Genomic DNA, 24,204 nt, shown 5'->3' with positions numbered 1-24,204 from the left:
ATCACTATGAGTTGGAATTGACTCAACAGCAGTGAGTTTGGTTTGGTTTTGTGTTTTTGCCTCCAGCACGCAGACCACAGAGCCCTGGTGGCACAGTGGTTAAGAGCTACAGTTGCTAACCAAAAGGTCAGCAGTTAATCCACCAGCCGTTCCTTGGAAGCCCTATGCAGCAGCTCTACTCTGTCCCATGAGATTGGTGTGAGTTGGAATCACTCTACAGTAACAGGCTTTTTGTTTTAGAACACAAAAGAAATTCAATCAGTGCCTGGTGAATGAATTAGTGACCAGAGGCAGGCAGCTAGGAGAATTTGAAGGGCAGGAACATTGGAGGAGCCTTCCTTTTTTTCCCAATCCACCAGGCTCGGCAGTGTGCTGAGAAAACACAAGAACGTGGGACTCTATATTTTCATCCTTTTCTTAAGCCTTTCTTCATTTTTCCTGCTCTAATTATTTTATTTATTTATTTTTTAAATTATTTTAGATGAGTGCAGGCATCAAGACCAAAACAATGTGAACTAGTGGCCAAGAGGGTCAAAAAAATTCTGGGAGAATCGCAATACCAACATGCCACAGGCCACAAGAGAAAGAAAACATTCAGGGCTTCATTCAGTGTTCTGCACAAAACGTGTGCTGCCAAATGCTTAAACAATTGTATTGCTACTCTTAAAAGGGTTTGATGGAAATTTTTTTTAAAAGCAATTTTAAGTCTGCACATTGCTAAAGAAAACAAATGAGGCTTGGGATGAGAATAAACTATACCTTTTTCTCACTTTTAGTCTTCCTTAAGATTTTAATGCAATTTTATGTAAGAGTATACAGAATGGAGAAGGTGCCCTGATGGTGCGACAGTTAAGTGTTCAGCTGCTAACTGAAAGGCTGCTGGTTCAAACCCACCCAGGGCTCCACAAGAGAAAGACCTGGAGATCTGTTCCCGTAGAGATTAGAGCCAAGAAAACCCTATGGGGTAGTTCTACTCTGTGACATAGGGTCACTATGAGTTGAAATTGACTTGATTGCACTTAGCAACAACAACAACATACACAATGGAGAGAGGAGGTAAAAATAAGTAAAGGTTTGTTTCTATATTCTAAAATTAATGCTTTCCAGTGCCTCACACTGGAACATCAAATAAGGTTTATTTACAACTCCAGGGAGTAGACAAGCCCTTGACTGAATACTTTTGACCTATGAAAATAATTATATCATATCTCTCCCTTCAACTTAAAAGTAAATACTCTAGTTTATAACCAGACTCAGGAATCAAACTCAGGATGTCAGACTTCAAAGCCCTTTTACCAAGTGTCTCTCTTCACAGAACTTTAGGCCTCTAAGGGCCTATGAGTCTGGGAGGATGCAGCCAACCCAGCTTTGTGACAGAGACTGCCTGTTCCAGTCTCTATCATATCGATTTCGGGCAAATTAAATCTTGTTTTCTTCCGGTATTCACAATATATATTCTGTTTTGAAATCAGCTGTTCTCCTTTTTGAAGATTATGCAGTGGAACGTAGCTCTGATATTTCAGTCTGAAGCTTCTCTCCCTATTAGTTCCACAATAAATGACTAATATCTAAAACGGACACTCTAGAAGGATTGAACTATTTTTTAAAATTCTTCTTTATTAAATGCCTGTTGTGCCACTAAATGTGCGAGGCCCTGAGTTCAGATTTTTACATATGTTATCTTACTCCTCTAAACAAGCATATAAGGTAGGTATTATTAGTCCCATTTTATAGATAAGGAAACTGAGGCTCAGACAAATTAGTGACTTTACTAAGACCCTACCACAAGTCAATCAAGAAGGGGAAAAAACCCTGATTTCTTTGACTCCAAAGCCCATGCTCTTAACCACTGCTCTTACGGAAATGAAGAATCCTATGATAATGCCGATGTCTACCCCACCTTCTAGGTCCAGGTTCCCACAGGCAGCCATCAGGAGATTTTGCAGCCTTACATGACAGGGGTGCCAAAAAATGCTCTATGCCCTGTCTTCAGTGGGACAATTGGCCAAACACTCTTCCAGTCCTTCTTGGGACATTTATACCATTTGCACAGACTCAACCAAAAGGAAAGAGAGTGGTGCCTGTCCCTCATAGGCTGAGGACCCCCTGGCCTATTTCTGAATTCTCTATGTTGGGTTTTCCTTAGGCCCAGAACAATTCAACCCAATAGTTCAATTCCCAGCTACTCCAGGGATGATCATTCCACTTCAAGTGGAGGTCAGGCAAGCCCATCACCCTAAAAGTTAGCAGCTTAACACATGAAGCCCACTTTTCAGGGCAGGGTGTTGACTTCCAGCCGAGCGGAAGCAAGACATTGGTTGAACCATTGTGGTCTCACTGCATGTCCACAAACAAATCCTTGTTAGCGCTCCTCTCCAATCCATTATCTCACTGGATTTTTAAAATAGCACTTTTCACTATGTGAAATTATAAAATATCACACAATATGTAATATCTATGTATTTACTTACTCTATTTGTCTGTCTTCCACCTTTAGAACGAAAGCTCCAGGAGGGCAGGGACTTGTTTTAGTCACTACTGTATCCCTAGCACGCAGAACAGTGCCTGACACGTAGCAGGGACTCAACAAATATTTGAAGAATGGGACACAAATTAGTATCATATGGTAGTAACACTGATGATGATGATGATCACTTTATATGGCAAGCAGTACTTTAAGTGTTTTATTTACAATAGTCCACCACAACAACCCTAGTTTACAGATAAATCAAGACATAGGAAGGGTGGGTAATTTGCCCAAGATCACAACTGGTAAAGCCAGGGTCCAACTCAGACAATCTGGATCCAGACTCCCTGTTAATAACCAGTAGGCTTAATGCCTCTCTTTAGTTCCTACCTTCTCTTTTTAAGAGGTGAGTAATACAAAATGGGAGATAAACATGGGCTTTTGAATCAAAAGGACTAGGCTTTGAATCCCAAGTCTGACATTTACTAGCCACATGACCTTGAGCAAGTTACTTAAGCTACACAGTGCTCTTGCTTCAAAACAGGAATAAAAAATACACACTTCTTTGGGTTGTTGTGAGGATTAGTGAGATAACCTAAGTAAAACTCTTTTTGCAAAGCCTGACACATACACCATAAAACTCATTGCCATCAAGTTGATTCTGACTCATAGTGACCCTATTGGACAGAGTAGAACTGGCCCACAGGGTTTCCAAGGCTGTAAATCTTTTACAGTGGCTGCAATAATGGGCTCAAGCTTAGCAACAATTGTGAGGATGGCACAGTCCTTGACAGTGTTTCGTCCTGTTGTGCACAGGGTCACTATGAGTCAGAACTGACTCGATGGCACCTAACAACAACAACAAATCCTTGACCGAAGCAGATTGCGACATCTTTCTCCCTCAGAGCTACCAGTGGGTTTGAATAACCGACCTTTTGGTTAGTAGCCAAGAGTGTAGCCACTGTACCACCAGGGCTCCTACATAAAGGGTTGCTATCACTGTGATGTATCATTGTTAATTGTGTGGTACAGACAGCGAGTGCCATAAAGGAGTCTAGAAGAAAGAAAAATTACTGAGGAATTATAGGTGAGTCATGGTGATCAGGAAAACTTCCATGTAAATAGACATTCTCAAGATCTTTAGCTCCAAGTTACAGAGCAGTGTTTGGTGAGCAATAAAAACAAAAAAATATGTATCATAATCAGTCTTCATGACAAGGAGCTTTGGGTTCAACATCTCTCTCATAGGCTAGATGTTAACAGGGCATATGACGGGAACCCATTTTATGACAATCTGACCAACATCCAACTACTCAATAGTTAACAGTTAATTACTGAGTACCTATTAGGTGCCAGGCACAGAGACAAGCCAAGATCCAGATTGTCGAAGAGGTGATGAAACATGGACAAATCAACAACTGATTACACAGTGTGGATTACACCAAATCAACAGTTGATACACCAAAGATGGAAGAAGGCTGGCAGTATGAACAGAGGGGGCTCCAAATCAGCCTGGGGAGTCAGGGAAGGCTTCCTGGGTGAGTTAGTCCTATTTGTCTCAAGAAGCCTGGTGAAAGAAAAAAAAGCAAAAAGTGTTGGAGGCTAAGGGATCTGCTTCAGCAAATGTGGGGAACAGCAAGTGCAGTTCCAGAGCGGAGCAGGGATGGAAGCAGAGAGCTGCAGGATGAGAGGCTGAAGAGGTGGCCAGGGGGCTGCCACAGAGGGTCTCCTGGGCCTTGGAATGGCAGCTGGGCTTGGTTGTGAGCTGCAAATCAATTAAATACCTTCTCTGAGATCTCATCTTAACTCTGTGCCTGTAGCAAATACACTATTTCCCCATGAAATACAAACAGAACAATACTGAGAGAGAAAAAGAATACATTATTTATTTTAGGCTCGCTGCTGAACTTTCTTTGGGGCCCTTTTCTTTCCCTAAATAGATCACAGGTATTTTTAGTACTGGTATAGTTTATCACCACCTCATGATACTGTTCCCCTTTTCTGCTCTAAAGTCATTTTAAACTCTGTTCAGCAAATACTACTCTCCTTTCCCCAGCACAGTACCTTGAATGACTTGATATACATTTGTTGAACTGGACTGAATTCACTGAGCAACTACTATTAACATGACATTGTGCCATTAGGCAAGGCTGAGGCCCAGATGTAGGAGAAAGTGATAAAAAGATGAATATCACAGCACCCTTGGCAGCAGAACCGATCTGAGATTCTAAAGATGCAAATGAGACATGTACATGACAATAATATACATATCTAAAGCAGACTGTAGGAGGTTACATCTTTCAGGAAGTGGCCTTTGCAAGTCAGTGGGAGTCTGAATCCCACTTCTGGCAGCACTTTCGCCAGACACTCAGCTCCTTGAGGACAGGCGGCTACATCTCCTTTACTACTAAATCCTCAGCGATCACCAAATAGGAAGTACTCAGTAAGTACTTATTAAATGAGTCTACGTATTTAATCCTCACAATAACCCTGAGAGGCATTAATCATTTTACAAATACGGAAACTGAGGTTCAGAGAGGTGAAGTGACTTGCTTGAGGTGATAAGGCTAGTAAGTGGGATAGCAAAAATAACAAGGTAACAACAATAATAACAATTATTATTACTTTCCATTGCAAGGAAGCCACTCTCCATTTATCATTCTCTAGATGTCTCTGCTGCAGGATGCTCTTTTCTTACTAGGATGGAAAAGGTTCTCTTTGACTGAATGAGACTCGAAGTTTACAATTTGAGTTCTTGAGCTCTGGTTGGCTTTTCTCTGCTGCCAGTTTTAGGTGCTTCAAACACATTGAACAGTTTTAGGACGAATAGATTTGCCCATATCGCAAGTAAAGACACCCAGGCAGCTAGACACAGAACAAAAAATCTATAGTGTTCTCTAGTACAAAGGTTTCCCAATACTCTCCCTCCCCAGCCACCAGGTGGGAATTAATCCAGCCTCATTTCAATTCAATAAATCTTTATTGGAATGTGTACTATCTATGTACCAGGCACTACTCTCAGTACTTTCAAAATAAAATACACAGTTTAAAACCCTACCTCTGTCGTATCTCCTGTTGCGATTACATCAAGTCTTACCTTCATGTGTAGTAAAGAGACGGACTAACATTTATTTTTGTAGCATGAAGCAGAGCTGAGTACAGTGCTAATACATAATAGACATTTTAATGCGTTTTCATGGAATTGAGTAAATCTTCTAAATTTTGTTCTGGAATCAGACAGATCTGGATTCAAATCCTGGTTGTGTAACCTTAATCTACCTCTTTAAATCTTGGTGAGCTCATCCAAAAATTAGGAAAATTAACATTTAACTTTTAAAGTTGTTCTAAGATAACAGGATAACAGTAATAATAATTATTATGTAATATTATAATAATATAATAATTATTAAAAGAGATAATGTTTATAAGGCACAGTGGCTGACTCATAGTACGAGATCTAGAAGTGTAACCTACTTGTATTATTTCTAGTCCCATCGGTAGGTCACCTCTAGTACTTGTCGTTATTATTATTACTTTGCAGTTTCTCCTAGGTAGCACAGCAAAGGAATGAGGTTTACTAGTTAATAAATATTTTGATCAGTACAGAGTCCGAACACATACCATGCAGACACCATTAATTTTCAAAAATTTAGGATACAAAGCTCCACATTAAATCTAAAATTCTCAGGGCATCTTTTCTTTCATAATTTAGAAGCTACTAGGGATCTTACATTATATAGATCGGGGCCGGGGGGACACATTATTTTTCCTTTGGATAATCCAGAGCTCACTATCATTTAGAATTGTGTTTCTCAAATTTTCCGACCATGATCCACAATAAGAAATACATTTAACACAATGAGTTCATATCACAACTGAGAACATGTGTAACTGAAACGAAAGTTTGATGAACTTACTAAGTACCATCCATTGATAATTTCTTTCCTATTTCATTCCATTCTATTATTCCATTGCTGTATTTATTTATTTATTTTAAACGATGGTCAAGACTCAGTAAAAGTAATCGTGGGCAAGACTAGAACCTAGTATTTTACTAGCATTGTGATCCTGTCTGTTAGAATGTATCAAGGATATAGTCCAACTGATCCTCCTATTAAGCCATGAAACTGTATAAACTTTATTTGTATATTAAGAAAGTGAGGCTCAGAAAGGTTACATGACTTGGACTCAGTAGAAAAAAAAAACTCAGTAAGCTCCTACAAATTTGGGACATATCCAAGACTCACAGTCTTCTAACTCCATAATTCACACTCTTAAAAGAAAAAAAAAAAAAAACCACAGTATGATAAATTCAATTCAATAAGCATTTATTAAGTACCTACTATGTTTTAGATAAGAGAGCATCTGACATGATCTCTGCCCTCAAGGCTCACAGACTACCAGGGCAGACAAGTATGGCTTGGTACATGCACTTGGAAGTCTGAAGCAGGTAATTTTCTGTACTGGAGGAAATAAACTTTTTCCCCAGCACTCCACTTTCTCTCCCACCACACAATGCACAAAATGAACACTAGTACCTGTCAGTATAAGAATGCATACTCCTCTAATGGCACACTTAGGAGAAAGTTGATATTTTTCCTTCTACTGCTTTTTGGTACTGTAACCCTAAAGGCAAGGAGTTTGGTGGTGCAGTGGTTAAACACTCAGCTGGTAACTGAAAGGTCCGTGGTTTGAATCTACCAGCTGTTCTGTGGGAGAAAGATGTGGTGGTTTGCTTCTGTAAAGATTTACAGCCTTGAAAGCCTTATGGGGGCAGTTCTACTCTGTCCTATAGAGTTGCTATCAGTCAGAATTGACTTAATGGCAGTGAGTTTGGTATTTTTTTTTCTTTGAACCCTAAAGGCAGTCTGCAATATGACTTCACCAATGAGCATCATCATCAAAACATGGCATTATGACCAGAAGAGTGCTCTCATGCTGATTCCCACTAAATAACCAATACCTAATTTAGAAGCATCTTTAGGGTGATTTCAACTTCTGAGAAATGACTCAATAAAGACAGGTCTTAGACCCTGCAAAACAATCAACAAACTGATTCTATGCAAACTGATGATCTAAGACATTCCATGGCTATCAATTCAAATAAATTTCAAAACATCTTACCTGAGCCGTTAAAATCCTTCCTAAACTATAGCTTTTACCTGTCTCTCTAGCTTGATCTTTACACATTCTGTGCTGCATTCACACAAGGCTACTGAACACTCCATAAGCAAGCCCTGTAAGTTCCCATCTCCATGCCTCTACTCACGTGATTCCCTCCACGTGAGACTCCGTCTTCTCCTAGTTTTACTGCCTATCCACTCAAATGGTTTCTTCCATGACGCCTTGTCTTGTTCCCCCAACAGGAACTTATGCCTCCCTCTTCTGTGCATCTTATCTCTTCTGCCGAGACACTTTTCACATTTTGTCGGTCACTGTCCTTACTCACTATATTAGAATGTTTAAGATATTGCAATATTCCCAGAGGCACCTAGAATGCAGTTTATGTGCAACAGACAGGAAATATATATTTGCTGATTCCACACTGAAAAACCTGATCAAGAAAAGGAATTATCTTTTTTTTTCTAGAGAAGTAAACGTTGACCAAGCTGAAAATATCCCCAAACACTCTGGAGCTAGAATTTCTGATATTGCTAGATATGTAACCTTAGGCAAGCGAATGATGAGAAGGCAGGAAGGGACAGGAAAAATGAATGGGTGGAAATGGGAACCGGAGTGAAGGGGAGAGAGTTGACACGTCATAGGGATTGCAACCAATGTCAGAAAACAATTTGTGTATAAACTGTTAAATGAAAAACTAATTTGCTCTGTATACTTCCACCTAAAGCACAATAAAAAGGGATGGGGGCGCTCTTAGCAGTGCCTGCCCTAACTACATTAAAAGGATCAAACTGAGACCATAGGCCAAAAATTACACAAAGCTAAGTGAATATGAGAGATGATCTCCATGGTCACAGATGTGCTGGGAACAGCTGAAACTCTAAAATGCAAACTTCCTTCTCTATTCTTGGAAAACTGACACAAACTGATAGTTCAGGAAGAGTGCTGTTAACATTATGCCAACTGTGAGCTCAAGTCTCCAAAATTCACTAACTGGAGACTTGTTTAAGAGTTTTTACTAAAGTTCTTCTAAGCTCAAAGTCTTTTTTCTTCATGTGGAAAACCTTAAACCAGATGCATAAAGTAGTAAGAACTGGCTTAATTATGGATGAATTTTCAATTATTAAATAATACAAACACCTATCTAGCAAGAAGGTCCGAGGAAAATCCCACATGTCCCCTTCCCTGCTCAAATCACTCACTCAAACATCTCTTTTTGGTCCTTTGTTAATAGGGATTTTTCTAGGCTTAAAATTGGAGAAGTGTCTTCTCCGCCACCCTTTCTCCAAATTCAAGCCCCTTTTTTCCATAGATATATTTCTGCCCAGAAAGCTTGCACATTACAGACAAAGCTGTGTACAAAATCCTTAGAAAATTCTTGGAGAAGCCTTGAAATAGATTCACATGGGAAAGAAAAGTTCTTCTGTCTATTGCAAAGTAAAGGGTATTATTTTTTTAAAGTATAAAAACAAACAAACAAACCGAAACTCATTGCTGTGAAGTCAATTGCAACTGATAGTGACCCTATAGGACAGAAGAGAACTGCCATATAGGGTGTCCAAGGTTGTAATCTTTACGGAAGTGGACTGCCACATCTTTCTCCCAAGGAGCAGCTCGTAGGCTCGAACCTCTGACCCTTTCATTAGCAGCTCAGCACTTTAACCACTGTGCCCCTTCTAAAAAACCAGAAGGTCAGCAGTTTGAGTCCACCAGGAGCTCCTTGGAAACTCTACAGGGCAGTTCTACTTTGTCCTATAGGGTCAGTATGAGTCAGAATTGACTCGACAGCAATGGGTTTTGTTTTTTGGTTTTTGGTCCTGAGTTTTAAAGATCAAACTGAAAGAAAGAAAATGACTCCCCTCACAACCTTTCCATGATCATATGAAGTGGAATTAAAACCCATGTCATTAAAAAAAAGTCCTAAGATTTCATATTCAGTTCAAGTCCTGAACCCCTTCAGAGACTACTTGTATTATTTCTCTGTCCTCACTGATGACAGCAACAGGTCCCAGTATAAAACAATTTGTGAATTTATTTCATGTACCTATTTATTCCCTCCTTCAGAGCCTTGGAATAAAGGTATAAAATTAGGCTTAACCTAACACCAGTCCTGACACCACCCACTACCCCTTCCCAAGTGTGTGCGGTCCACAACAACTACATCGAGGCCCTCATGGTGAATTTCTTTCTCTCCTGTTTTTTCCCTGTGGTCATTGCTGACTTCAAGGCGGAGGGTAATAAATTAAGGGCCAGAATTCTGTTCACATCTTGCACACCTCTTCAGTCAATCTGATCACTTCTAGAGCTGTTTGCACTGCCAAAGCCATCCATCATCCTGCCTCACCAAGCAGGAGGAGGAAAACTGATGGCAAGTTAGAAAAATCTCATTAAGCCACTTTTTGCCTTAACCTCTTCACTATTCCTTGAGAAATAGAACTTCAGAATTCAGTCTATTGGGAATAGAGAACAAAAAAGCTGACACGGTAAAGGGGAATATATAGCTACAATATAAGTTGCTTTGGGGGCAAAAATCAAATAACACATAGGTTACAGTATATACATCAGATAGCAAAGGTGAAACCATATCAATTAACCTCAAGCCAATTTAATTTTTTTTTTTCTGGTTCACTTCAGAAGTTCCTAAAGGCTTTTCATAAAATTAAAAAATAGCACCAGTTAAAATTAATGTTATGTTCACTTTTTTCTTTTTTTAACTACTAAATCCCACGTTCATTACAATTCCAAAGGAGATCCTGGATGTACCTCGCAAAACCCCAGGCGGACGAAGAAAACCTAATAAAGCCACACAATTACAAGGAAGAACCAAGGGCTTGTACATGTTAAACAGAACACAACACAACCCTGTGTCACCTCATTTGATTGCCGAGGAGACGATGGAAACCACGAGGGCACCATGCAGTGCACTTCTCCCGCAGGACATCTGGGGAATGGGCCTCCTTCTGCGGAAGGACCTTTGCCAAGGGACAGAAAGACTAACTAAAAGAAACCTAAAGTCCTCTAAGTACCCTCAGTTTTCAGGTCCTGTGTATGTCTGATACCTTCAAATACTGTTTGTCATCTGATCCTCACAGAAGCCCTGTGACCTGGGCATTTTTACCATTCCCTTTTTAAAGATGAGGGAATTGAGGATCAGAAAGTTGAGCCATCCAGAATGACCCAACTATTAACTGGAAAAGTCAGGACACTAACCCAGGTCTACCTGATTCCTTGATTACCATATTATCTGCAGGGAACAATTTCCCTTTTTTTTTTTTTTTTTTACCACATTAACGATTCTGCTTCTAGGTATGGCTGGTGTCTGTCTCTCTCCCAAACCCACAGCGCCATCCTACAGGATCAAAGCCTCTTCCAATTTATGATCCCTGACAGGGGCAGATCACCCAGTAAGCAAGGTAAGCATGGGCTTACTCGTGCTTATTTACTAGTCTACAGTGCACAATTTCACAGGGGTTTCATGTGTACTACAGATTAGTAAGCGCCTTGCCTACTGGGTGATCCATCCCTGCAGAGGCACACCATGACCGTCCTCGGAGGCCCGAGGCAGACTAGCAGTTCCATAGTTTCTGAGATGGCTTCTCCAACAGACGTGATAACACTGCTATCTGCGTAGCAACGAATCTAATTTTCCTATACATGTACAAGTCAATGTAATATGTTTTTAGCTCCATCTGCACACTGGCCCTCTGGATCCTAATCACAATAACCAGGTTGATATCAGGACTGGAACCTTTTCCACTACAGAAGCTATTAAAATATAATCAAGCCAGAAAGTTATCCTCCCCCAAAGCCACCTAAAACAGAGCAACTCCAAAATAAAACCAATTTACATATTTTAGCCCAAATTAAAAAGTAAAAGCTAAAGATTCCCTTTTAATATCCTGAATAATAAATGCACATTTATGTAAAGCTTCCTTTGGGGAACGGTTACTATGAGGACAACTTTCCCAATATTATTCATAAATACCACTTTTGTTTTGGTGTTACAGTAAGAATCTGGACTTGTGGGAATTGTACTGCCTGTACCCAGTGCATCAACGGAGATAATTAATATTGAAGACATGGTACAATATCCAGAATTTTAAATGAGGTTGGCTGCATTACAAAAAGTAACGTAAGAAGGGATGAGTTAAATCTAGTCAAAATCACAAATTGCAGGGACTTAGTCATTAACTTCATTTTCAGTAAGCTCTCTCCTAAGGAAAGTTTCATTACTAAAGATTCCAAGTTCTCATCCCTTCCACTAAAACTACAGACCTTTAAATAGCACTTGGAGCTAAAGTTTATCATTAGAGCCGTATTTACCACTGCTGCATCTTCAAAGGGGGCACTTTGGGAAAAAAGTTCAACTCAGCCTGTTACTTTTCCGTGTAGAAATTAGAAAACAAAGCTCTAAAGTGTTGTAACTGGCAGCTTATGAAAAGGCAATTTGACAAGTCATTATTGGCACATCCCAGCCACACCTGGGGTGATAGCTAGGTATACCATATGTGTGCATGCGTGCTTGCGTACACACACACACACACACACACAAGCGAGTGCACAAGCACACACTGCATGCAATATCTAGGTGTGTATGACAAAGCAACTCTATGATTTCTGCTCTACTAGCAAACTTCCAGTTTGCACGGGGGCATGCCAAGAGGGTCACTAACTGCTCAGGTGCTCTCTGGAAGGTAACGCAGGAAAAGATATTCAAGCAGTCATCTCCGTCAGAAGCAAGGCATTTGTATTTTTGTGAAATTAACAGGTTCCAGCCAAGTTCCACAAGCAGCTGATGAAAAGACAAGTTCCTAACAATTGTCCAAATTTTACTTCTTCCTAAGAGAAAATACATAGATACATGGAACCTTATAGACTAAAATGTCCAGAAGATAGTCTATTTCTATCTTTTGGAGTCATACCTAGACTCTTACAAATATAAAAGGAAAAATTTCTGTGCACTTGAATGTTCCAGCAAATGTTTTCTCAAAATTTAAAACAAACTTCATTGTATAACACCCAACCTTAAAATCCCTCACCCCTACTGTATCCCCAATCATGGGGACTTATCCTCTATGTTTTTGATCAGCAGCAGAAGAAAAAGAAAAGGTGACCTTGAATTCCGTGTTCCAAAGAAACGCACATAGTAAGTCCTCAATGAATACATCTTTATCCAAAACAGATGATGGGCTACCCTCTACTACGAACACAGTTGGCAAAACAACTTCGAAGGGTGGTAATTACAAGAGGGTAGGCAACAATAGAAGGTAACTGATTTACAGAGCGAACAGGAGAAGATTCAGTGCCACAAAGCGCAAAACAAGAGGAAACCTCCTTCTCACCATCCTGTGGTGTGTTTTTCAGAATTCGCCATCTTGGCTGGAATTGTTTCTCTGCTTCCCCATATCCTGCAAGAATAACTAAACTTCTTATAGAAAAAAAAAAAAAATTATGAATTACATTTTTATAGTTTTAAACGAATACTTTAAAAATTAAACTCAAGTTTAAATGCTATTTTTCAAACTAAGAGTTCAAGGTAAGTTATTTTCAGAACAGACCAATGACTTTTAATTTTTTTCTTTTAAGTCACATATGCTAGTTTTGCGTTTTACTGTTGTGGTTAAAAATAAAGCTTTGAAAAAAAAACTGCAAACACAACAATTACACTGACCTTATTTCTTCAACATTTTCATTGCTTTCTCAAACAAAATTTATTTAAAGGATTCCTTTATGGCTCTTGGAATTTCTTGATCCTTGCAGATTACCTTCCTTATTGAAAGGGGGAAATATCTCTAGTGTTAGATGCAATAAGGATCTGAATATCAAGTCTCCCCAAAGCAAAAATGATCGGTGTTAAAATGATCCGGACAAAGGTAGAATCTCACAGCAGATAGAGAGAGAGAGACAGGAAGAGAGAGAGAGATGCAGCACCAGCCTATTAGGAGCACTGACACTGCAGAAGTTATTTCTTTATGAATATACAAGAAGCAGCATAAATATAACCATTAAACAGAGTGGATGTGAACATCCAAAGCCAGCTAGCTGGCTGACTGCTTTCTTATTTTTTGTTCTTTTGTAACAATTCCATTTCCAAAGTGTTTGCTTTCCAAAACTGATGCTCCAAAGCTATTGTGAACCCACTGCCTGAATACTTAATGAGGTAAATAACAAACAAAATGGATCATCTCTGGTGCTCCCAGCTAGAATCCCAAACTGGATATAATTAGAGGTGTGAACAAGCAAGCAAGGAAGTAATGAACCTGCAAAGTCAAGGTTCTGAGAAATTATCAGGCATCCCGCACTGCACCAGTTCAAATTTGTCACTCATTTATCTCCTATATCGACAAGGAAGAGATCCACATATTGGGACCCCTCACCACTCTTATCCTCCAGCTTTTTTTCTTACTATTTCTAGATAGCTAAATTAAGACAATTACTGCTTGTGACAAATCCCACCCACCCACAGATAACCTCAAACCACTGGCCTATAAAGTCCTTCAATTTCTAAAATATGCCGAGATTTAAAAAATGTTCCTAAAACACACACATAAAAACTCAAAAAACAAAGCCCATAATGTTAACACAACCACCCTACTTCCTCCTTGTTTTTACCAATGGTTAAAGAGTAGGTTCAAATGCCCCCAAAGAAAAAACGCACATTTTAATTTGAATTCAACCATCTGATTGAAAGGACAACTTCTGGCTCACAAATATTGTTATGGGTTTGCACAACAATTACAGCTTCTCAACGGAAAAGTGTTTGGCTCTAATGGAAGTCTGCAAGGTTTGGATATATATATATATATTTTTTTCGGCCTCAATGCTTGAAGTTTTATATTTTTCTAATAATAAAAGAACTCGTGGAGTTCACGAGGAAGAGAAGCGACTTCTTATGGAAAAGTCAGCCCATTTTGATTTTCTTTCCATTTGTATATGCATATACACTTGCAAGTAAGCGTATATATACATTCGGTAATACCAAGTAAGGAAAGCCTAAGACAGGTGCCGAAATCCAGAAACACGCTTAAACTCCTACACACACTCTCTCCTTCTCTCCCCCTCTCCTTGTCTCTCTCTCTCTCTCTCACACACACACACACACACACAACTTTCCATATGTTTATCAAATGAATGGGGGAATGCATCAAATGCATAGTGGGCAATAAAAGGTTGACTTTGTTTTTTTTGCTTTCAAAAGGCGAACTGGTCAATTCCGTGCAACATGGCCCATAGACAAGAAAATCATAAGATAAAAGCTTGAGAATGTTCATGTCTCTTCCTACCCTCAAAATTCCCAATGACATTGGGAAAAAACAAAAAAATACTGCATTGCAGCATTTGCCAGTGCATAGTCGTGTGTCTAATACCCGCTGGCCAGCTCACCCAGAAATGTACATATTAAGTGTCCAGGCATATAAATGAAATGCCTTGTGCCCACAGATCATTGGAACTGATGAAGACATTTGTCAAGGCCCAAGTACCCCTGTCCATCTACAATGACCTCTATCAAGACCTCCATTCCTTACTTGCGGTATACACTGATAATTTGTTTCGTTTTTTTTTTTTTTTTTAATTAAATAAGGCATTAAAATGCCAAGGGTTGATTGAATCAGCATATCTTCTCACGGAAGGAACAGTATTGGGTCCACATACAGGAAGAAAACCTGGAAATTCCACCCACAAAAGTAGGTAAGTATAAAGGGTGGAAATCAACCCAAAGGAAAGAACACCCTAAGGAAACACTTTCATTGTTCATAGTAACCCTAAGTTGGGAAAATACTTCAATTTATCCTCAATTCTTTTCGAGATACTATACACACACACAAAGCACCATTCAGGCAATGACTTCTAGACTTGAAATCTCAAGTACATTATCCCCAATAGAAATGCTAAGTTTAAAATATCTGAAGTCTAATGTGTCCCAAACCCTATTTCAAGACAGTTTAGAACCACAACACAACCCATACCTCATTTTCTCTTTTTTAAAGTATTTGATTGTTATTACCTCACAGCAATGCCTCTCCTAACAAAATCCTTGAATATTCAAAGGACCAAGGAAGGGCTATAGGGGGAGAAAAAAAGTTTTAAAGCTTTGCACAAACTATCTATCAGAAGCAAGCCCGTCTACACCTGGCCAGGAGAGTAACTTGAATGAATGGCAGTTAGGAATGAATGGGACTGAGATCACAAATGAATGGTTAAGTTGTTAGGTTTTTGTTTTCTTTTTAATGTGATAATAAAATTGCACTTGTAAATAACTGATTCTCAAAGCAATTTTCACCACCTATGTTCATTTTACACTTTCAAAAATTTAAATATTAAATTATTCAGCCATTGTATTACTGAACGCTATACGGACATTCTAGTCATTAAAACTGAGATGTAATCAATCAGGTTGTTTTTTGCAGGAATATTTTCAATCAGATTTTCATTTCTTAATAAATGCACGCTCAGCCTTGTGCTTCCATAAAGGCACACCTCCACATGCAGGTACCAGGCATTAATATTTTTAAAACAAAGAAGCAAGAAAGGTCAGCAGCAGAACCACGTGTCTTTTTTCACAACCCAAGCCAAAATGACAGTTCTTTTGGAAATTATTTTCCCCTAACTAAAATTACAAAAAAAATTCTCAGGAAATTAAAAAAAAAAAAAAAAGCAAAAAAACTATATTAGAGTTAGTCAAAGAAAGTGTTCTATTTTCAAAGGCGACATACGTTCTCACATTCAAAATATGAGATCGAGGTTCAAATGTATAGCAAAAATAGACAAGTTTATTTATTTGTATCTCAAGAATCAAAACAAATAAAAAAATTCCCCTAATAAGAAGACGAAGCAAAAAGAAGCATCTACAAAGAAAACTGAATGGGCGGGGGGGGGGGGGCAGCGGGGTGGAGAGTTGCAAAGGGCACAGTAAAAATTAAGACTACTTTCAATAAAACCTATTATACTTCCTTTTAACGTATTTCAATATTATTTTAAAATCTCTCATTTTGGGGCTTAAAATTAGCTAAATGATTGTGCATCTATTTTGTCTCCCAGGAAGAAACCATAACAGATCACCGTTTCAGTTGTTTTTACGCTATCTCCTATTTGCCGGAGTACTACTATACCTTTCAGACCTTCTGGTACCCACCATCATGGGAAAAAGAGATTACTAGTAAAGCACACTCAGAGAAAAAGAGAGAGATGCCTTTCACCCAGTGAATGCATGGGTTCCAGACGTTGAGGCACACTAGGAAAAAAAAACCCAGCTTTTCACTCAGTGTATGGCCAGATCAGAACCAGGACCAAGTGCCGAATAGAAGGCAGTGGTTGCGAGGGTGCATCCTGATGGATCCTGTGTCTGGAGGCATGGGGAGGAGGAAAGTGAAGCAAAAGGCAAGAGTACAGCTCTTCATTTATTATTTCTTAAAGTAATGTCTACTCTGGATATAAAATGAGGGCTAGAATGAACTCCCCAGAACTGTAGTATCAACATCTGATTTAGTAAAAATACCAGTATCACCTAACACAAAATCATTGCTTAGAGTAAATTTATTCTACCTATATTTCTCCTACGGATATTTGCTGGAAAGGTCTAAGAAATGATTTGCAGAACCTATCAGCTGTGGGAGTTCACTATTATGCTTCCGTCAACTTCATTCAATATAATTTACATTTTTTTCAGATGGCCTTACAGGATTCCTTGCGATTTTTCCCACGTACAATTTCACAGCGGGGAAAAGGGGGAAAGAAAAAAAAAGCGAGATTCCCTACCCTCCCTTCCCCCTCTCCTTCTCTCAGTTTTTTAAACCTAAAAAAAAAAAAAAAAGGTTGGGGGGGAGGGGAGAGACAAGACAGATGCTTAAAAATGGATTTCTAAAAATCACTGTAAACCAGAGTCAGAAATGTAATTAACACCTATTTATGAAGAATAATTAAAGTTGGGCCAGCCACAAAGAACGGCAAAGATAATTGAGGTCCTGTTCCCCCCCCCCCTTTTTTTTTTTTACACTGTTTGCAGTGTGTTCTCATGATAGCCACCTGCTCCCTACTCGGCTTCTCCTCTGTTCGTTTCCCCGGCAACCTTTCATTGGGTTTTCCTCCCAGCTATCGCTTTCAGTTGGGCTGCTCGGTCTAATCTTATTTGTTTTACACCCATCAAAACAAGCAGCCAGACAAAGGCAATCCTCTAAGAATGGGGAAAAGACCACAGCTTTGTTATAACATCTATGCAGAGCAAAAAGTCCTCCCCTGGCTTTTCTAGCCACAAACGAGCGAGATGGATATGAATTTACAGCCTACCCCCATAACCCAGCTCTGAAACCCCGTGAAAGCTATTGCCTGGTGAAAATTCAAAGTCAAAGTGGGCACTCATGGCATCTGATTGTGCCATTTTGTGCCATATCTTCAGGGTCAACATCAGGCGACAGGAGCGGTACTCAAGGAGTTTCCCTGCTTCTTTATTCAGAAAAAGATGATGCTAAAAATAGATTTACTACTTTGTCAGAAAGGTTTTCCACTTCCCCTTCCACATGCAAAAGTCTTGTTTCACAATTGCATCTGTTGGTACCGAATCTCACCTCCTCCACCCCTCATTCCAGCCTTCCCCATCACTCCTAGTATGAGACTGAAAAAGAAACGTGCCTTTAACTTTAACAGTCGTGTAATTCACTTCAAGGCTCACAGAGGCGGTGGACACGGCAGCCAACAGTGACGGTGACATTGTGATTGTCAAAAAAGACACCAACCTTGCTTGGATAAAATGTGTGCTCGATGGAAGAGGCAGCGTGTATGTTGTGTGTGCATGCAGTGCCATTACACTTGGAGATGTATTTGGTTTTCAGAAAAGAGAAATACTAATAAACACACACACAAACGATCTGCACAATGATTTACGATGCACAGTCCACCATCCTTACAGACAGACACACACACCCACCCACCCACCCACGGCTGGAGCCTCCAAGCTGCCTTCCTCTTTTCACTTACCATCTTCAAGCCATTCCACTCCATCTGTGATTAGAAGAAGATGGACCCTCACACAGTGTGTCAAAAGCGGAAAGGAACGTTATGTAAAAGCTGACATTCCTTCTTACAGAGCTGCTGCCCAGAGAAGGAAGCAACAACTCAACACGCCAGGCACCGCTACACATACAAGCCGCCTCCTCTTTTTTATGAGGTCATGACAGGAAACTCTTTGAAATACAAGATGCAGCATTTACTGAAGCCCAAATAAATCACTCTCTTTGCCGTTTTGACTGCGCAGTCCCCGAAACACAACTGCCCATCTCAACGCTCAGTATCCAGGAGCTGCCTCTTGAGGTTTAAATTTCCAGCATGTAAATGGAGAGATTCCTAACCCTGCTGCATCCATCCCCAGCCCCACAAAACCCAGGCACGTAGACAAACCTCCTCTCCCTTCCAAAAAGAAAAGCCTTCTTTTGCCATTTTGGTTTCATGTAATAGAACCTCTTTCAACAAACCAGCAATTATTTCAGCCCACCCCCCTTTGCCTTTATTTAGAAGGGAAAATTGACAACGACCTTTTAAAAATGACAGTCTCTCTCCCCACTGCTTTTCAATAAAAGGACCTACCCGCACTCTCTACACAAAAGAGATAGTAAATGTAGGAACCACAGAGCAGCAGAGAACTAAACTCTTGTGCAAGCATGAGACTGGTCAAGGTGTAGATGCTTTTCTTCCCTCCAGCAACACAAACAACGGATTATAAATCTAGTCATACCTACCATAACCATTCTTATTGGCAAATATTGGGTCTTGCAGAGCTTCGACTCTTCTCTTAAAATTTGCAAAGGTTTCAGAATATATTTTTAAATGACTACTATTGTTATATATTTTTAAAGATCCACAAAACACCGTGTGGATGATTGTAAAGTAAATCAATTATTTTGGGGAGCGGGGGAGAGAGGAAAAAAAAAAAAAAGGAAAGAAAAGGAGCAGTGAGCTGAAACCCCTGATTCTAGGATGTAGATAAGAACAACTGAACAGAGCCTTGCTGAAATTGGCTCGAAGCTTCTCCTTTTTACATCCATTTATGGGACCATCTGTCAGCCAAAGCCAGGATCTGATTGGCTGGGAAAACGAAGGGAGGCGTTGCAACATCAGGTGCTATTTAAATTAGCTACTGCCAGATTGACGATGTTAATGATTTGGTGACCTCTACAACAACAGAGACCAGATTTCTGAACTGCTTCTTGTGTCTGGTAATTAAGGCCCGGCTGAAGCAACAACAGCCATACTTGTATTTTTACCTTTCCCTCTTCCCAGCTCAAAAGTACTGTAACAACTGCAGGTCACTGGCGGCTGGCAAACCTCAATGGTGGGAGTGTCCTCTCTTTCCCACGTCCTGAGGGCTGCACCATCCCACCCCTCAGATGGAGGGCTTTTCCCAGCATAGAATATTTTCAGCCACCTTATCTTTCTCGACAGTTGCTTTCTAGCGAAATGCATATTTAATGATCTGCCTCTAGGCTTAAAGATACAACAAAAGCACTTTAAAGCTCTAATACATCTACATTTTAACTTTATTTCCCAATATTGCTGGGTTTTAGTAAGTAATGCTCCTCCTGCAGCTAACATTAGCCAATGTTTCAAAAAGAAGTAAGTTTGAGATTTGCAATTGCTCTGTGAACTAGATTCACAGAAGTTGGCTTTGGAAAACTATTTCCTAGTAAACAAAAAGGAAAAAAAGTGGAGGTAGGGCTGTGGGGGTCAGCTGTCAGCCTCTACCTTTCTGTCTTTTGTCTTAGTTTTTCAAAACAGAGAATGATGAATGATTTATTTAAATGAAATTATTTCTCACCTTGGATAGGGACATGATTTGATTGTTTAAAAAATCCACTAAAATACATTTCCCTTTACTTATCCTACTGCTACAGAGAAAGGTAAAGCACACTTTGACAACAGCCTCATAATCTGAACAGAAGGTTCGCCTTGCTTAACTGTCTGAGTGATTCTGCTTCTCTCCTTCAAAGGATGCCTTTTCCTCCCCTTTGGCCTCTTAAAAAACTTTCAAAAAGACATAATTATTAAGTGTATGATGATATACAGTTTGTCTGCCTATGTTATACATTTCATAACCTCTTATGCTACCAAGCCTTCACAGGACATGTTTTGTTCTGGTTTGGGTTTAAAAAGTGGCTTACCTAAGGAGTTGATGCTTTACAACTACCCAAAAGGCCACAACTTATCTCTATTTATTTAGTTCATAGTTTAATCAATTTGTTTCCCAAAATATACAGAGGTAACAAATATTACTAAAGACACAATTCAATATAATATTTGCTCTTCGGCTGAAATTGGCAGTGAGACAGGATTAGGTAAAGTAGAAATAAATACAGGCTGAAAAATATGCTACACTTCTGGGCTTCAAGGTTCAAGAATAAATGGGTCTGAAAAATTATTAGAAAAGAAAATAACCTTTAAATTAAAAAAAATTAAATCTGTTTTTTCTCCAACCTACTATTCCATGAACACACACGTACACACACATATACACACACTTAAAAATATACAGATACACCATGAAATGTGCTGGGTACACTGCATGAACTATTAGACCTCAATAAAAATAAGTCCAGCTATTATAAATGAAAATACATGTAATAGAAAAGTAGAAATGTTAAAAATATAACCGCTTCAAAGGGGAACATTACTGAATTAAGTAAACTTTTAAAATAATTTTCTTTTTAACAAATGTACAGAGTCCTATAAGTCAGTAGTTCTATAGATCTGTTGTGCTGTGTACTAAGGATGAATTCACAGGTTAAGTGTTGTAAATGGCTCAACATATGTACACAAGGCAAGTACATGTGCCCCAAGTCAACAACAGAAACTCTTGAGTGCAATCTCACCAATATCAAAATATTGTGAAAAGTAAGTATTAACACAATGCTGACAAACACACAAATAAAACAGCTCACTTGGAACAAAATGTTTACTCTGTATTTCTCCGGAGGTTGGTAAAAATAAAAGATATAATTAAAAAAAAATCCTTTTTTTCCTTCCATCCTTCCTAACCTCAGCACACTTAGTGAGCTGTAAATTAACATTAGATACATGAAAAGATATTCTGGCCCCTTTTCCGAAATAGTAATTGTATATTACAGTATAAATAATTAGCTGTTTTTTGCTAGGCTAAAAAATCCATGTACTTAGTATATTGATCACTTCTCCAAAAACCTCCACTCTAAAGTCTTTTAACGGGATCCTCAAACAAACACACAAATGTCCTCAGAGGCCTTTTCTCTAAAGACAAAGGCAGAATCCTATTGTTGGGAAAAGTCAACCTTATTATCGCATTTCCAATAGTACCATTCATCTTTCAGAGTGAGGGGCTGACCGCTACATCAGCGGTGTGACATTTGTAAAGCAACAGATTCTCAATATATGATCTCAAGAATCAGGCAGGCGAGTCTCCCAGTCACACATGATTTTTTTTCTTTTTTTTTTCCACCACAATCCTCCACCACCACAGAAAGAAACTTGTTTCACTCAAGCAGCTAAGGCAACCTAAAAATGATATCCCAGAGCTGTGGGGCTGCCAGCGCCACTGTATTCCTCTTACCATAAATGAGCAGTTTCTTGACTCATTAATAACAATTTCCCTTAAAAGAAGTAATCTCATATCAGTCAGCCCCTCGCCACCATGCATGCATCCCAAAGGTTGCAGATATCTCAGCATCAGTCGCCGGCAGCCAGCTTTCCCATACAGAGTCCAGATGGACTGTACCAGAAGCCAATTCAGCGTTAATAACTACCTACTCCGCGCAGTGGAAGAAGCCTTACGTGGCACAATGGGCTAAGAAACAGCAGCCGGCTGAAACTGCAAATAAAAGAGACAACCAAATTGTCCAAAACACTGAAAGGAAAGAACAGAAATGGAAGCGTGAACTGTATTTCTTTGACTTCCATGAGGAAAAAAATGAATCCTTCATAAACATGGAAAAAAAAATGAAGGGGGGGGGGGACAAAACAGATGCTGCCCAGAAAAAAGTGACAAAATATTACCTCATTATTTAACAAAGCAGCATTAAGCGTCCTGCTGATTTCAAACATCTTGCCACAGATTTTGTTTTAAGAGAAACAGAAAGAATCCTTTGCAAAGCACTCCGTCTGCAAAGGGTTCTTCAATTTTCTTGCGCGCCACAGAACAGTCAATATATTATTTCCCTAGAGTTCACACATTAAAACCTCTAGTCAGTGAGCTGAATTTTCCCCTTATCTCACACACAGTAGACTCCTGTTATATGCACTGCTCTCTTCGCAAGAGCCGCCTGCCCCAAACATGGCTGGTGTTTAAACTACTCTTTAAAGTAACAGTTCACTACATAACCACCAGGTGGGCAGAGTGCACAGATTCAAATGTACTATCTTAAAAGATTGTTTTTTTTTAGCCCCTTGGAATTGCTTTTGGGTGTAGGATGTGACATGAGAAACGCCAGCATCCTCACAGACAAGATTGTCTCTCACTGTAGCTTGTCAAAATAAATAAATAAAATTCCTCCTCCTGTCTTATAGCAAGGAAACAAAACACCACAACCAATTCTAATAAGAACTGTGAAGAATAAAACACAAACAAGTTTTGTTTCATTCAGCGAATGACGAACAGGAAAATCCAATCAACACAGTGCAAGGAGGAAAACCAAAAACTCCATGGAAAAGGTTTCCTTTAGCAAAAAGACAAAAATAATCACACACATGTGATGAAAACCCAATTCAGAAGTGCACATATGGATGTAACATATACAAGATGGAGGCAAGAGTTTAAGAGTACAACTTTTTTTTTCTGAGCAAAACATTAGGTTAATTTGGTGTCTTTCATGAGAAGGAAATAACTAAAAAGCTTAAAGTAAAAATACTAAAAAAAAATCTTAAGCATCTTTTTTTAAAAAAAACACAATTATATGAATAGTTATAAACAACCACAAGAGCAAACAATCACATATCTCTACTCAGTGCTATTCTTTTCCCTACGACCTGCCCTGACACAGAACATTTCTTATACTACTTGGGATGTGTAGTTAACTTGGTGTCTCCTTTGTACCACTCTATTCCAATTAATCTGCAACTCTGCCAGGAATAAATAAGATGCCCCAGGTTGAAAATGATTGGGGGGGTGGTGGGGACAGTGTTAAAAGGATATAGAACCACGTGGACAAAAATAAAATATATCACTTATATTGCCGTATGGCCTGATTTTAAGGAGAGTCTTATTACTTACAAAGCATGCATGCACCATTCTATGTTCTCGTGTGTCTAAAACAGAAACCAGCCCACACAGATACCCTGGATTTTGTTCCCTTGGCTGGACAGAATCAAAGCCCTGGAACTTCCACATCCTCTCGCAAACACTGATGTCGATGCGAGTTATTTTTCCAGCTCATCTAGGCAACACTTAGCCACAGACAACAGAGACCGTCTCCTTCATCTTTAAGTCAAGGCTGCATCACTTAATGCCATTTAACCTCCTCGCATATATTAAGTTTCAAGTGACAATTTCTAACTGGGGAGTGAGAAGGAGGAGTTGCTCTCATCAAATTCTGGTTGTAAGAAATAAGCTAATTTGTACACTCACCATATGTCTTAAACACTAATTAAAAAATGTCACTTTC

General features: G+C 39.3%; 1 protein-coding gene across 1 annotated transcript in view; it reads right to left on the bottom strand.

Moving 5' to 3' along the window:
* Positions 1 to 18,662, bottom strand: part of ELAVL4 (ELAV like RNA binding protein 4) — a 96,235-nt gene extending 77,573 nt beyond the window's left edge. Inside the window, exon 1 of the mRNA XM_049875189.1 lies at positions 18,560 to 18,662. Within this exon, the coding sequence (XP_049731146.1) occupies positions 18,560 to 18,583 (24 nt within the window). The 5' untranslated portion in view covers positions 18,584 to 18,662. The remainder of the gene's footprint in view (positions 1 to 18,559) is intronic.
* Positions 18,663 to 24,204: the final 5,542 nt, after the last annotated feature.

This window comes from Elephas maximus, chromosome 3 (genome assembly GCF_024166365.1).
Source record: "Elephas maximus indicus isolate mEleMax1 chromosome 3, mEleMax1 primary haplotype, whole genome shotgun sequence".
NCBI classification, from domain to species: domain Eukaryota; kingdom Metazoa; phylum Chordata; class Mammalia; order Proboscidea; family Elephantidae; genus Elephas; species Elephas maximus.
Note: the sequence above shows the minus strand (reverse complement) of the source record. Positions and strands in the feature narration are given on the sequence as shown.